Raw genomic sequence first — 16391 nt, 5'->3', positions numbered from 1 at the left:
TGGAAGTACTTAGAAAACTCACTGCAAATGTTCATAGTTCGGTTTACCTGTGGTGGGGAGGACAGCCTAGGAAAGAACCACAATGACTGCAGTGAGTATTTACTATTGGTTGATTATGGGCATGTAATTCAGAACTTCCAAGAAACGGAGAGAGAACCAGAATCCTCTAGTTTCAAAGTCAGTTGTTTTTAAACGGCACTTCAGATCAGGTTTTTGGTATCCAAAACAGTCTATTCAGAGAGACACTGTAACGCTGCTAGTCAAAATACTTTTCCTGGGATGCCCTTTTGTTAACAGAGTGTTACAGAGATAGACACGTCCTAGGCCTCTATTATGAAAATCCTACAGCATGGGGGACTTTCGTATAGACATAATCCTGGAGGATTAGGATAGGATCCAAGGACACCAGGGCAGTGATCATGACACAGCAAAGCATGCAGCTAACGGCTGAAGCACAGGAAAGAAAAGGTGCATCTTGCTTTTGTGGAGACTCAGGTTGTACGCAAACAAATGGAGCATGCAGCTCTTCTAAAAGCTGATCCACCACATTCAAGCTTTCTAACCCTAAACTTTAATTTTGTTAGCACTTTGAAGGAAAATAATTTCCATCGCTATGACATATTTTCAGTTGTACACAAATCAGTACATGTAGCCAAATAAGTACTTTTCTCATATAATATTTAAATTGTTTGTATCACTATATAGACATGTATTTTGAGAAAAAACAGCCAAGATAACAAACTAGTCCTCAGTGGACCGTATTTCAATTAACAAATAGCAACATGCACAGTTATTGATTTTAGTGATTAATATGAAAATGCCTTTGCTTCATTCAGTGTTTTACAATTATTTATATAAGGCAAAGACAATACAGATAATTTTCTTTTTGGCCTTAGTGCATTAAGCTAGTAAAATGAAGTCTGGAAATGAAAATGCCTTTGCTTCATTCAGTGTTTTAATATTATTTATATAAGGCAAAGACAATCCAGATAATTTTTATTTTTTTTTTTTTTTTTTGTCCTTAGTGCATTAAGCTAGTAAAATAAAGTCTGGAAGCTTTTCAGAATCACCTAACCCAAAAAAGAAACACCTAAATTCTCATAAAACTGGTAAATGGCAGAGACATTCTCTTTTAACCAACCTAGTAGAATATGAGCATAAGTTTCTAAACTAAATATATATTAAGAATGACCTTTGTCTAACTTTAAATTGATCTCAAAGAATCCTTAGAGAAGAAAGGCACCATGATTATTATAAACCAGTTTACAAACAATCTTAACCCCCTTTGATGATAGATGTACTTCACACCAGTGAGAGAATTGTGTGTTTGCTATATTGAGACCTGTTTGTCTGTATATTGATTTATTGAATATCAATTTTTTGATTTATGTCAAGCGTATTGATTTTAAAGAACAGCAATTTGCACAAAATGAACAGTATTTACAAAGGTAATTATCATTAGGTCTAATTGCTTACTCTTGATCCTTTTTCTGGAAAGCACCGGCAAACTGAACAATCCTGTCCGCCACATGGGCCAATATATGCATATCCTCCCTAAAAAACAAAAGTTTATGGATTTATTCATATGGAACAGACAACAATCACTTCATCAAATATTGTCAACTGGATATTTTGTCCAATTGGATGATTTTTAAGGCAAGAGACAAAAAAGATTTGACTACCCTTGCATGCCCACAGAGCAATTTCCTGGTGATGAAGAAACTTAGCATAGCAGCAAACATCAGAATATTGTGTAGGTCTTCAGCTTGACATATGTGAACCCTTTCCAATCCTTGCTTAATAGAATATGCCCATCAATACTTCATTTGAAACCCTCCTAACCTTTTGGACTTCTCAGAAGCATAAACATCCTGACCAAGTAGAGACAATAATCAAAAACTTGTTACTCTTGCTGCACAATGTGAAAGACATGACCTGCAAGTTATGTTCAGTAATGCTGAATATTACAGCTAAATACAACTAAGAAAACAGGCTGCATCTAGAAACGTTTTAAAACAACAGTCAGAATTTAATTTGTAAAAATGTGAAATTTGTAACCCATCACGTTATGTTAGGAGATTGTTTAACTACAGTTAAATGATAAAAGGCAAAGCAGGCTGAAGAGCAAGAAGCCCAACAGCAATAAAGCCCTGTATTTAATTCTTGTCTATTAAATGAAAAAGAAGTATATGCATGGTGTATAACTTTCCATCATTGTCCTCTTAATAGCAAAGAAGTGGCTACTTTGTCTCATCAAATTGCAACAAGGGAAAAAAGCATATTCAAGGAGAAACTAAAACATGACAAAAGGTAAAATCAGTAATTTATTGTGTGGTAAGTGAATATGACCTTATTATTCTTTTCTATTTCCCAAAGTGTAGCATTAAACATATACCAATTTTGCTTGCCACATGCATTTATAAACTCACATAGATGGCTGGAATGTCCATTAGGTAACATTATTTTTTTGGCAAAATTGTGTACATGATCAAAGTGGTTTCAAAACAGATGACAAGGACTTAAAATGTTTAAGAATAATTTAGGCAGACAAGTAAACAGCGATAACATGAAAATATTTGCTCAGTGTGGATTTAATTTCTATCAAGGTCAACATTGTTTTGTTACTGGTTTTAATAACCAACAGAACACAACAGGTTCATACCTCAGTTTTTCAAGGAGAAAACAGTGACAAGTATTAGATAAGGAGGAAACCTTCTGTTCTTTCTATCCACAATATTTTAGGATATCGGGTACTCCCAAACCTCAGAACAAGAGAATATGATGGTCTCTCTCACAGACTGCTTCTCTTTCACATACTGGATTTCCCGTGAAACTACTAATCTACTCCACACTAGTCCCTCACCTAGTTATTATAAACTTGCCTTTACTGGAATGTCAATGGAATGCAAGTTTCTAATAACATGTAAGCTGTTACCCTCTGTTCTAATTTAGCACATTTATTTTTAAAAAAAAATTGCAATTTTCAACAGTTCAACTAAAAAGGGATGACTTTACAGGAAAAACCAATAAAATGTAGCTTTTAAATATTTTTAAAGAAACAAAGAGGAAGGACTTGAAAGAAGATTCAGTGAGGGCACTGCAAACATAAGGTTAATATGGAGGACAGCACAGAGAGAAAAATGTAGATATTGAGACTATATTATAGTGAAATTTTGGCTTCAGGGACATGGGAGGCCAGTTTTAAGATCTAGGCTAACATACAGAGAAAGCTAGAATAAGTATGATATATGCTGTAACGTAGAGCCATTGAAGTTACTTCATGAGGAAGGAGACAGACTCAGTGCATGAGAGAGGTTCTTTTACATGCAGCTTTCCAAAAGCTTTTAGAGATGCCAGAGTTAGAATCTAGAAAAGTCCAAAGGAGAAAATTACAAAATAGTTAAGTAGAGCAACAGGAAGAGAAAGAAAAGTAAGAGCTGCTGAAATACTGAAGCAACCATCCCAGTTTTCCCATAGAACTATAGGTAATTTGGGTGTATATAGTGTTTCTTGCTTGAACTTTACCATCCCATTTATCCCTGTGTAAAGTAAATATCAATGTCACTTACCCCATCAACTTCTTCTGCTGAAAAAATAATCAGTAGCCACCTGATTTAAAAGAAGGAGAAAGCTAATTAAAACTAAACTTCCAACACCCAACCTTCACAAAAAGGTAGCCTCTGAAACTAAAAAGTGTGTACAAGTAATCAAGTCCTGTTTGGGGTGATTATTTAGTAAAAGAGTATATTTATAAGGGGTATGCACCACATGCTATATCTATTTGTCTTTTTTGGATTTGTGAGACTGATAGGCATGAATAAGACCATGTAAAAGTCCTTGTAACTTCCCCTTTGTAACCTATTTCCAATCCCACAATTAGAAAGGCCAGAGAGAAACCATCCCAGACAGATTTCTGCATCTCCAAAGACACCATGAGGTGAAGATTGAGCAGAGATGGCGGTGATGTGCATCTGCCTCAAAATGAGTTAACTGGTGCTGTTTTCTTTTGCTCAGAGAGCGCGAGAGAAGGCAGGGAGCAAAGCAGCACTCAAAATAGCCACATGATTGCAGAGCAGCTGCTGGGGAAGCCCAGCTCCATGCCAACCGCTGCTAGTGATGGATTATAAAGTTGAAATCATGTCTTTTATGACTTCTACATGCAAAAAACCAGGATAAAGTAAAACAAAAAGGTAGCCCAAAACTTCTGCAGCAATACAGGAAATAAGCATTATTATCAGTTATTATTATTATTATTATTATTATTAATGAGAACTAAGGTGCTCACTCATTACGTGAAATGATAAATTAGATACAGCCATAATGTATAGAATACTGTGTATTATTCTCCAGGCTATAGAGAAGCCAGTATCAAAGTTACTCCAATCCTGCAAATATTTAGGCATTTAGTAAGTTTCCAAAGTCCTATTGAGATCAAAATTTATTTTTTCTTTGTTATTCACATAACCAACTCTTTGTAGCACTGAGAACTGTGCCAGCAAATCCACTACTACTCTCCCTGACTATTAATTATTCATAGATTCAGACTGCAAATTATTTAACTTTTATATGCATTGTTACATACCGATAAATTCAATGCTGACAAATTGAACATATTTTAGCCATTTATGTACATTTACTCTATATATTTTTTAAACCTATGTTGCCTGCTGCTTCTTTTCAAATACACAGATTTTACAGAAAAAAAAAGAAATTAGTGGTAAATGAAGACAGAAGCTCATACAGTCTCTTGCCACATGAGAAATAAAGGATTGATTCAACTATGTGAGAATGCCAGATGATCAGCTACAGCAGTCAATGGTGGAGAAGGTTTGTACATCCCAGTAGCTCACCCTTCAGCGCATCAACTAAGTTTGTGTAGAAAGAATTTGACCTCAAAGGAACATTTCAACCAGGTAGCAGACAATAGCATTGGTTTTTGCTGTGGTTGTTACTAATTTGAGGCCATTTTTGATTCTGACCTTAAGAAGTTCCAGTCTCTAAATATTTTTCTTGTATCAACGTTGGCCAGGTGTGAGTTATTTTTCATTTAAGAAAATGCCAAGTTCTCATGAAGCCCTTGCACAACTGACATGGAAGTCTGATGATGCTGTTCCTGAAGCACAGTGCTGCAGTCTCCCCTTGTTCCGGTCATATATGACAGGCACGTGTTTGCCAGATTGTTCTGTATCAGTTCAAAATCCCTGCCTCCTGAAGCCAGACAGACACTGCCTACGTACTCAAATCAGCACAAGACTAACTGTTAGAGGTAAGTCATTCACAAATAATGCAGAAAAAAGGCAAGAAGAGCTACTTTGGAAAGACAGCCAGGATAGAAGGCTGCTACATTGGGGAGTACCTGAATAACAAGTAGCCTGCGTTTGCACAAACCAAATAAACACAAAAAAGACACTGGAGTTTGGGCATATTAGCACGACAGAAGACTGCCAAGCAGTGAGAGTGTCAGGTTTAAGCAAGGTACAGTTGCTGGGCCAGGTTCCCAGGTAGAAAAGCATAATTTCACATCCCTAAAGAACTTGGTGCATGAAGGTTCATAAAGACCTCAAGCAAGAAGTAAAATTGCACTGACTTTTCCCAGAAGATATTCTAGACATGGAAACATGGATCCCACATACCACTCTGAAAATTCCTGGCCATGGTGATCCTAATCTTCTCCAAAGATCATTTTCCTACAAAAAGAACTCATGCCACAACTGCTAGCAGACAGGTATTTCCATCATAGTCTGTAAAAGTTTTCTTCATGCCTTTTTAATAATTCTCCCTCATCTGCAAAATTATTCTGGAACAGGCATTCAGGTTTGAGTTGGTCATGACTTTTTCTTCTCCAAGTATGTTCATCACTAGAGTGTAGGAATATCTTTCCTCTTAAAACAGATTTAGAATTATAGCTCGTGTTTCCCACTATTTAAATAGTATAGTACCTGAAATTTAAATGGCATAAACTTATAGACTATAAATTAAAATCAAATACAATAAATGATCATATAGGCTTATAAAATTTGACTATAGGCTACAGCTGATTTAACTGGTGATCTCTTATTACTGTTAAATTAATAGCTAAGAATATATCTCAGTGACTCTAGTTAAAAATTTTAGTGATCTGTAAAACTCACCAGGCAGCTGTGATAAGCCACTTAATCCGTTCAAACGAATCCTTTGTTAATGCCATTCACGCTGATTGAGGATCTGTATATGCAGCACTTTTTTTTTTTCCTTTTTTTTTTTTAAACAGCAGGTCTTCTCTTTCCTTCTGTTTGTGGATGGTCTATGAACACTGTTCCATACTGTTGTTGTTTTCACCTCTGAACCTGTTTATATTAAAATATACATCTGATGTACAAACATGAATAATTACTAGAAATGTATGTCTTAACCATTTACATATGTCATACTGCACAGCTTTATGTTGGCACTACATTATATTATTCCTATTCAGGCTGCATTTTATTTTATCAGCAATCCAATTATTTCAAGGTAGATAGTCTTCACTCAGTGTTTGAAATAATGAACAAAGAGTATCTTGCATCATTATTTCTTAAAAATCTATCATATCCACCATTTTAGCTAAAAGCATTAAAAAAGTTACACCTGTCTACAGTAAAGATCTAACGAACCTAAAAAAAATCAAGAAAATATTGGCTATACTTTCAAGACACTGTCTTCTGCAGACTGGGCTGGACCAGTGTCTGTGTGTAGATCTGAGTAAAGGAGGACTATTCTGAATGCAGAATAAGTCATCATAGAATCACAGAATCATAGAATACCAGGTTGGAAGGGACCTCAAGCATGATCTAGTCCTACTAGGGTGTATGGATAGAGGACAATCATTGGAAATGTTATCCAGATTCTTTTAGCTTTATTTTTACACTATTTTCTCCACAGCTTTTGCCAGGATTTAGGAAGCTGGAAGCCATAAGCACAGGACTGACCAGAGGCCTCTACGGTCTCAGACAGTCAAATTTTGCATCCAGAACTTAACTACACAATGCACCTGTGACTTCTGACTTAAGTCCAATGGCATATATGCAGTTTTATGTACTTATGTGCTGCTCTAACCCTTCTTCACAAGTCCACAGAAATGGCCAGCTCCTGTGCAAACTTTCACATCCCTCAAATAAGAAAAAAGAATTAACCCTTTGGAATAAGGCCCATCTGGTGAATGATTCACAAATGGTTATTTCAAACTGAGGCATTACGAGGCTGGGCTTTTCCTAGGATAGCACAGATTATCACAGGCTTTTATTTTTTAGTGCTGTAGTCCTTCAAATGTGGGGAGGTTAATTTTGAGGAGACTGAATGCTGACTAGAGTGAACTGACAGGGGTTTGCTTCCTTTGGAGAAGTCTCCTGAGTAAGCAAAGACGATCAGTTACCGACAAGAGAGCAAGGATGTGAACCTGCAGCAAACTGGCTGCCCTCTGATAGCTGTTCAACAAGCAGCTGTATGTTCTTTGTAAAGCAAATCGGTGTACAGTTTCTGAAACATTACTTGTTTGTCTTGCCTTCTGTTATTTAGATAGTGTAACATCTTTCTAAGCAGAACTAATCTTTAAGCAACATTGACTTCTCTGTGTATGCACAGTACGTTCCTATCCCACAGTATGAAGAAGACACTTTGTAAGCTACCGCGCACTAACAAATAAATAGCCCAAGGGCAGCCAATCCATGCTGCAAGATCACACCCTCTATGTACTCTACAGTACTCCATTCATCTGCCAAATTCTTAGTGTCTTTCTATGCCCCAGTTCCCCACCTGTAAAAAAAAAAAAAAACAAAAAAAACAACACTCCTAATTGCAAGATCACACCCTCTATGTACTCTACAGTACTCCATTCATCTGCCAAATTCTTAGTGTCTTTCTATGCCCCAGATCCCCGCCTGTAAAAAAAAACAAACCAAAAAACAAAAAATAGCACTCCTAACGCCAAATTCTTAGTGTCTTTCTATGCCCCAGTTCCCCACCTGTAAAAAAAAAAAAAAACAAAAAAAACAACACTCCTAATAATAACTTAATATTCCAATAACATTCCTGATTTTTTTTATTAATAATATAAATAGTATAAGCAAGATTATTAATTAATAAAATACCACAGGGACAGATTGCCTCAAAAGGAAAATCCATGCCAGTCATAAAGTGTTAGACTTTGCAGAAATTTGTTTCTGTTGCCTGCTATCCATCTCATTATTTAATTATCCAAACAGCTTCTGAAAATGAAATTAAAATTTGGTATGCTCACTTTATATTAGCAGAGAACCTTTCATTTTAAAATGCATTTTGATCCAACCTGGTTTGAAATCATACTTAATGCACGAGCGGAAGACTTAAACCACTCTGCTTGGTACTTCATCATGGCTATCGAAAAATCATTGTTTTCTGAACAAGCTTCCCATAGTTTGAACCGTTCAGCAGCCGGTGCAATAATATGAGGACTACAAAGCGTTATATAGATTGATGTATCAAATTGATCTCATGTTTTGTACTTTGTAGCAATCACAACAGTTACCTCAATAGAATACTTACCTAATTCAAAAGAAGATAAAATATCCCTAGCATAAACACTCAATACTACCAAAGGAATAGGTTTTATAAAGGCATCACCAAACCTCCGCTGATAAAATTCTCAAAAGCTGGGGAAAAGCTGGTGCCATAACATAACCTAGGTGTTTAGTTTCTAGACAAGGACTAACAATGAAGACAATTTCATTCTTAAGGACTCTGGTAAAATAAGACCACTGGACATGAGCCATAGCTTGAGGCAGACACACAGCTACAGTTATTGAGGTATAAAAAATTACAACAGCCCTAAATAAATTCTCATTACATCCAAATAAACCAAAATCATGTATAACAAGACCATTTAAGTCGCAAAGTCGAGGATTCAGAAGGTAGGAAACAAAAATTAGGGCCCTCTTCATCCTTTTCCTTAAGCACTATTTTTTCTTCTACAGTGTCCTATGAAACCTTTGCACTTTATATTAAATTCATACAACTGTAATGTTTCCCACAAAAATATTCCTTATCTGTAAAAAGAGAAAATACTGTTATCCTTCTTTTACCATAGAGAATTCAGGAAACAAAATCAAAGCTAAAATCATTAAATGTCAATTACTGTGAAAAAAGCCAAGCTATAATTTGTTGCAGCTTTCAATTGCTTTCTAGTATTAAGGTTGACCTTTCTGTTTTTTATGTATGGATGATTTTTTTTGTGAAGTACCTCTAGAGGCAGCTGCAGGTACACATTTTGATACGACTGATGATAAGCCTACCTGGCCTGCTGTTTTGAAAGACAAGAGCAGCTCTCTGAAGATATTAGGGACTACAACAGTATCAGCAACACAGTCGGCATTGAGGTTTCATAGACTTTCTTTGGATGGATGTCATCAATTATGGTAGCAACAAACAGCAGAGAGAACATCAGTGGCTGATCTTACCTTTATTCTAGCTCAATGCTACACTGAAGTCACTTACCTGTCCTAGAAACTCACATAAAGGCATATGTACTATTGCACGACAATCTCAAAATGCCACATTACTTGCTGTTTCTTAACTGTAACACACACACACAACTACCATCCAGTTGGGCCAAACTAATTGGCAGCCAGCTGCCCAACGTCAGTGAAATAGGTGGTACTGGAATAAAACTGGACTCAAAAAGGACTTTTTCTTTTTAAAATGCTTTTTCTGTTCCATATCCCTTGTTAGCACTTTTCCATCTTTGCTTTGGGCTTGCTGACTTCTTTTTTTTGAAATTTCTATACAGGGTTTTCGTCATTTGAAAACTGACTTTATAAGTCAGTTATAATAAAATATAATAAAAATTATATAATATATAAAATATATTTGTTTATATTCTGATATAAATATACTTGTATATATATAAATATATATATAAAGATATGTTTTATATATTTAAAGATATAAATATATATAATATATAAAAGATAGAAAATATTTATATATATTTATATATAAATATAAATATATTTATACATTTTATATATAGAAATATAATAAAAATATAATAAAAAGGCATAAAATACCTTTTTATTATAGCAGTATTTCATTCACTAGAATTTCTGTATATATTAATTTATTTATCCTAACAGGGGTTTGCCTGCTGCCTTCTGTTTCTTCTTCCAGTATTTCTTTGGCTTAGTATTCAAGAGCTCTCCTTTTAGGTACTATCTTCTTTACTCACTGAAAGTTATACTGTTCATCCTGCATCTGTATTTGCATAATTTCTCAGGACTGACCACTCTCTTCCCCTGTAGTCTTGCTTGCTCTGACTTTGTTGTCTCAGAGAACCTTGCACCTTTTGTTCTCACTTTTGTGTAAGCTGCCTTACACCACCGTTTCTTCTAATGTTAAATTTCAGTGGTGGATTTAGGTACCTTTTATTTATAAATAACTGTGAGTTTAGTAGTTTTATCCCTAAGATACTATTACCTCTACATGCTCACCATCAACCTGGCTTGAAAACAGAGGATTTTTTCCCTGTTCTCTCAATACCTGTCAGCTTGCTCTCACCGATGCTTGAGATTTTAGAGCCAAGGTAATAACATCTTTGACACTGAATATATTGCTCTGCTCTTCCAGAGATGTCCCTTCCAACCATGAATATTCTGTGATTCTGTGTTCTTCCTGCTAATACCAAACTTTTGGGAACAGTAGCCTCTGCTAACTAGCTTTCACCGGGGGCTGATCCAGCTCGACTCTCATGCCTGTAAGAGAAACTGTTTTACAAAGTTCTGTGCTTAGCTTTATGATTTAGATTTATCGCTTTAGATTTGCGTCTCATGAATAGTCTTAAATAGATTTATATACATATATTGGTGCTTTTTCTGTATCACTTGAACTTCTTAATAAAACCTGTAACGTGGGACCTCCTACACAGCATTAATGAACTCTGCAGGTGAGGTAAAATCACTGTGGCCAGCCTGGCCAACATACTCTCCAAGTTTGTGCCACCTCAGAACAGCACTTTGGTGAGATGCTACCTTGAACATAAACGTGATAAAACTTTACATATCGCCAACACTTTACAAACCACATTCCCGTTCAGAAAACCTGTATATCGCGCCAAGCTATGTGGAAAGCCTGGGGAGAAACGCTTCTCGCTGATTTACACTTAGGCAGCGGGCAGCACTTGCGCCAAGCTATGTGGAAAGCCTGGGGAGAAGCGCTTCTCGCTGATGTACACTTAGGCAGTGGGCAGCACTTTGCCCCTTCTTGGTCTCCGCTGTCTCATTAACAAAACGCTGGAGGGAGCGGCAAGGCTGCTGACAGGAGAACTCCCCCGGGAGCGCCCGGGGCCGCGGCGGGACGGGGCTGCGGCCGGCCTTCCCTGCTACCGCCTCCCACCTCGCTCCCGCCCCGCTTCAGCCGACCCCTTCTCCCCGCGGGGGCCCTATGGGGCGACCCCAGGCCGTGTCCCGGCCCCGGTCCCCTCTCCCGTCGCGCAGCCCCGACGCCGTTCTGCCGGCGCTCCACCACCTGCCCCCTCACGGCGGCGCGGGAGAAGCGGGAGCGGGCAGCCCGGCAACCTGGGACACCTCCGGCTGTCCCGGGACGGGGCCGGCCCCTCAGCGAGCTGCCCAGCCGACGGCCCGTGACGAGCGGCAGGGACCGCCGCCCCGGGGCTGCCCCTCCGCAGCGCTCACCTCAGCTCCCAGGCGGGAAAGCCCCCGGCTCCTCGCTCACTCCATGCCCGCGGAGAATGGACGGACGGACGGACGAAGAGAAGGCGGCTGCCGGCGGTCCCGGAGGCAGGAGACGCGGGGGGGGTAGGTGGGGGGGGAGAGGGGTGGCCCAGCCGGCCCCGCCCCGGCCCCTGGCCCCCCCGCAGGGTGCCGGGAGAGCCGAGGCGGGCGCGGAGCAGCAGCCCCCAGGCCAAAAGCCGCGGGCGGGCGGGGGCCAGAGTCCGAGCGCCCCGCGTCGAGCTCCGCGGGAGGCCGCGCAGGCAGCGCCGAGATGGCTGTCGGGGGCTGCCCCGGCCGCCTGGCGCCGCCGCTGCTGCTGCTGCTGGCCCTGCTGTGGCCGGGCCGCGCCGCGGCGGCTGAGGTGAGTGAACCCCGGGACGGGACGGAAGGGTGGCGCGGGGTCCCGCGGTGTCACCTGGGGCAGCGCGGGGCTTAGCCCCTCCGGCCGTCTCTCGTCGCCTTTCTGCGTCGCCAAGCTGTGAGGAGGAAAAGGTGAATTTCCGGCGTTTAAAACGATACGCCTCACCCGCGGGAGGTACGCGGCAGCCTGGCGCGGTGAGGTGCGGGGCGTCGCGCCCCCGCTGTGAGGTACCGTTATCCCGGGGAGGGGGGATGGCGGGGAGGCCCCCGCACAGGGGCTGCTCCGCCGGCGGTTCGGCTGTGAGGGACAAGCGGGTGGCGGGGCGGCTTCCCGCCCCTTCCAGGCGAGGGGCTCCCCGGGGAGAGGCGGCGGAGGCCTGTCCCGCGGGCCGGAGGCGCTGGATGTGGACGGCGGGGACCGAGGGGGCCGTGATGGCCTCTGAGGGGAACACCCTCCGAGCAGCACCTGTGCCGCCCTCGGTTCACCCTCACTTTGCAGTTTGTCTTGCAGGTTTAACGACGGGTCAGTAAATTCTCTCGTGTCATACTGTAGTTTGTGCCATCCCTTTCTCCTCTGGTTGTAAGGTTTGGATGGTACGTTCCCAGCTGGGAGCAGAGCAGTCAGCTGTGAGGGGAAAGGGGTCAGGGTAGCTCTCAACCTTTCTGGCAGTTACCAAACAGAAAGCTGCCAGTTTCTGTGAATTTCTGATAGACATCAAACGCAGGGAACTGTCAGTTTCAGTAAATAACGTAAAGGTCTGTTTCTCCCGTAATAGTCAACGGTGTTAATTTCTGTCAGTTTCAGTAAATAATGTAAAGTTCTGTTTCTCCGGTAAGAGTCAACAGTGTTAATTTCTCCTTGCATGCGTCAGTAAACGCTAACGCAGTACATCAAAATCCTTTACTGCCTGTCAAAACATTTTGCACTTGACCTTTATAAGGAAGAAATCTGATTGTCTACTTTGTTGCTAAATATAGAGCCAAAACTCTGCTGTGATTATCTGAAGCAAACTAATTGGTAATAATGTATCTTCTAAAATACTGCAGCTCTTTCACACACTCGTTCTAGGTAAAAGTGGCTGGAAACAGCAGAAGGACCTCACCAAACATGCTTTGGTGTGGGTTTTTTTCATGGCACTCTAACTTGTAGTCAAGTTCAGTCATTTAACAAAGGTCTAATTGTTTTATTTGTAATGGAATTAAAATACTTCGTGGTTCTTATGTAGAACAGAGGTACCAGATCTGTTTGCAGAGTACAAGTATTCTGCAGAGTTGTTTCAGGCTCTGCCTGGGTCTGATTCTTGCTCTAAAGCAAGATGTGGAAGGTGAATAAACTCAAGATGCACCTCTCTCTTCTATGCAGTTTCCTGCTCTTTATTCCATTCTTCTCTTCGTCTGATGGTACCTCCCATCCATTGCCCTTGTTGCTGCTAAGAGGTGGACATCATTGTGTGTGGTTCTGGACGATTGTTAACAAGCACAGGCTTTGTACCAGGAACTCCTCCCACCTCTCCCACAACACACACACTCACACTTTTTCTAAGCCTCTCTTCTGGCAGTGTTGATCTTGTCATCCTGTTTCGTGTTTTTATCTACAAAGGAAGGGAAAAGGAGGTGTACTGACAAGACCCCACATATGGCCCAATACAGCATTTCAACACTTTATCAACCTCACTAGAATTCTAGAGTATTTGCCAGTGTTACAGACTCATGTGCCTTAGTTCATTAGCAGCCTTTCTCCTTAAAGTAGGTAATGAAGCTCTGAGATACCAGTTTTCTAGAGCATTGTCATTACTAGATCCTTGTTTACACTTAGGTATTAAAGACATGTTTTGGGATGATAAGAAGTGTCTCCTACAGAAATCTTGCTGTTTGAGCAAAGTTTGGACACAATGTATTGATTCAGTGGTGCTCTGAAAATTCAGTGAGTCTCAAATGTTGTCTGAGATGAGTTTAAACTACATTTGCAACAAATAACTGTGATCAGTTTAAGAGTCAGATGTCACCATTCCTATTCTTGTATGAAAATGCTGATATTTTCAAAAGAGTAAGTCTAACAAAGTTTTCTAGATCATGGAGGAAATAAAAACTTTTTCAAAAGCTATTTTATCTAAACTCCTAATTAAATATTAATGGCTAATATTAATTGATGTGAAATGATTGATGAATAAATCATTGCTGGACTGTCCATTGCAAAGAAATAGGTATTGTTTGTGTATTAAAATCGTGCTACACTTTCATATGAAAATGATATTTAACCAGCAAGCAATATCTTTGCTGTATGCATTAATTAAAAAATGTTTCAACATGAAAAAGTTTTAACTGTGTGTCTCTTAATAATTCAATAAGCAGTTTATTCCCAAAGACAAGAAAGAAAATTATTAATTTGTGCTTGCTGCTGTTTATACAACAAATTTTGGTCGTCACAGCTCTTCACAGAGTCCAGACTTCCTTGTCCTTAGGAGGCTGCACTTTCTGGCACCTGCTAGGGAGTATTATTATCTGCATTCTTGGCCACTGGCATGCTCTAATCACATCCGAAAACTCAGCAAAAGTCACATCTTCCCATGTCAAAGGCTTGTCAGCTTGCTTGATGTATTCCTTCACTTCAAATACTGGCATTATAATTCTTTGGATTTTCCCATGTTCATTTAAATACTTTAGAAGAATAATAAAAATTATCAATATGTTTCTTCAGGGAACAAGATCTTTCTGGTTCATTATTTCTATTTTTTTCCTCTCAGAGAAAAAAAATTATTTGCTTGCTGATTATGTCCTGGTTTGAGGGCTTTGTCAACTGCTACTGGCCAATTGGGAAACCTTGACACATTGTTTCATTTTAACAGCACCTGGAGCTGATACTGTCTTGATGCACAGGCACAATCCAATTAACTCTCCTGAGTGTGTCCTGTGTTTTGATACCATCCATGTACTTCTTGTATGTGTTGAAACTAAACACTAATTTAAAAATGTTCCCTGAAAGTTCCTGTTTGAAATTATGCTAATAAGAAAAATACCTAGGTCAATTCATTAGTACTGAATTGTTACTGTTTCTAAATGGCATTGATCATTTCTATGATGGCATCATGCTAGCATGTGTTCAGAATAGGGTAAAAGAGGGTTTCTACTCGAGCAAGATTACTTGATTCCAAGTTAGCTGCCCCACATGCTACTACCATTTTTTTATTTTCATTGGAATACAGTTGCAATATTATATTAGCTTATAGGATATAATTAAGTGCTCTATATTCTGCATTTGCCTCAGTCATTACTCTTCGCGTTTTTTTTCATCATGTGCTACTGGCAAAGGAGGGGAGATAACAAACTCAGTAACTATAAGGCTTGAGAAGATTTTATTTTGTTTTGCATTCCCTTTCTCACTTCTGCTTATTGTCTGTGACTGATGCAAGTGTTCATAGAATCATAGAATCGTCTAGGTTGGAAGAGACCCTTGGGATCATCGAGTCCAACCATCTACCCTACTCTACAAAGTCCTCCCCTACACCATGTCCCTATTTCCTAATTAACTTCATTTTTTACAAATGTTAGAATTCGCATGCAAATACTTTTAAACTAGTCTCCTCTTCTTCATGCAATATTTTGTCTTAATTATATGCAAACTATATTGTTGTCATAAATAGATCTTAATACATGGTTGTGGAAGAAAAAAGTGCAGTGTTCTAGCTCAGCCATGAGCATCTCCAAGGCTGGTGAGAATGGGATGCAGGCTGAATTGCTTTGTTTAACTAGGAATCGAAATGTTGGAGGGACAAAGTGTCACAGTGAGAATTTTCCTTCTCTGCTGGCTTTTGGAAGAGCCCAGGTTCTTTTGTCGTACAAGGCAGCTGAGAGGGGAAGATGTGCACCTGAATATACAAAAGAGAGCCCCCCCTCGCTCCCGCCCCGCTTCAGCCGACCCCTTCTCCCCGCGGGGGCCCTATGGGGCGACCCCAGGCCGTGTCCCGGCCCCGGTCCCCTCTCCCGTCGCGCAGCCCCGACGCCGTTCTGCCGGCGCTCCACCACCTGCCCCCTCACGGCGGCGCGGGAGAAGCGGGAGCGGGCAGCCCGGCAACCTGGGACACCTCCGGCTGTCCCGGGACGGGGCCGGCCCCTCAGCGAGCTGCCCAGCCGACGGCCCGTGACGAGCGGCAGGTACCGCCGCCCCGGGGCTGCCCCTCCGCAGCGCTCACCTCAGCTCCCAGGCGGGAAAGCCCCCGGCTCCTCGCTCACTCCATGCCCGCGGAGAATGGACGGACGGACGGACGAAGAGAAGGCGGCTGCCGGCGGTCCCGGAGGCAGGAGACGCGGGGGGGG

The 16391-nt window shown here is 40.7% G+C and overlaps 1 protein-coding gene across 1 annotated transcript in view; it reads right to left on the bottom strand.

Annotated features, from left to right (window-relative positions):
• Window positions 1-11791, bottom strand: part of COL4A4 (collagen, type IV, alpha 4) — a 72770-nt gene extending 60979 nt beyond the window's left edge. The window contains exons 1-4 of the mRNA XM_014960637.1: window positions 11679-11791; window positions 6132-6326; window positions 3570-3609; window positions 1477-1554 (exon numbers count right to left, since the gene is read on the bottom strand). Of these exons, the coding sequence (XP_014816123.1) occupies window positions 1477-1554; window positions 3570-3609; window positions 6132-6187 (174 nt within the window). The 5' untranslated portion in view covers window positions 6188-6326; window positions 11679-11791. The remainder of the gene's footprint in view (window positions 1-1476; window positions 1555-3569; window positions 3610-6131; window positions 6327-11678) is intronic.
• Between the last annotated feature and the right edge of the window lie 4600 nt (window positions 11792-16391).

Source organism: Calidris pugnax, unplaced genomic scaffold, assembly GCF_001431845.1.
Source record: "Calidris pugnax isolate Ruff unplaced genomic scaffold, ASM143184v1 scaffold398, whole genome shotgun sequence".
Classification (NCBI taxonomy): Eukaryota; Metazoa; Chordata; class Aves; order Charadriiformes; family Scolopacidae; genus Calidris; species Calidris pugnax.
The sequence above is the reverse complement of the archived record's forward strand: the minus strand, read 5'-3'. Positions and strand labels throughout refer to the sequence as shown.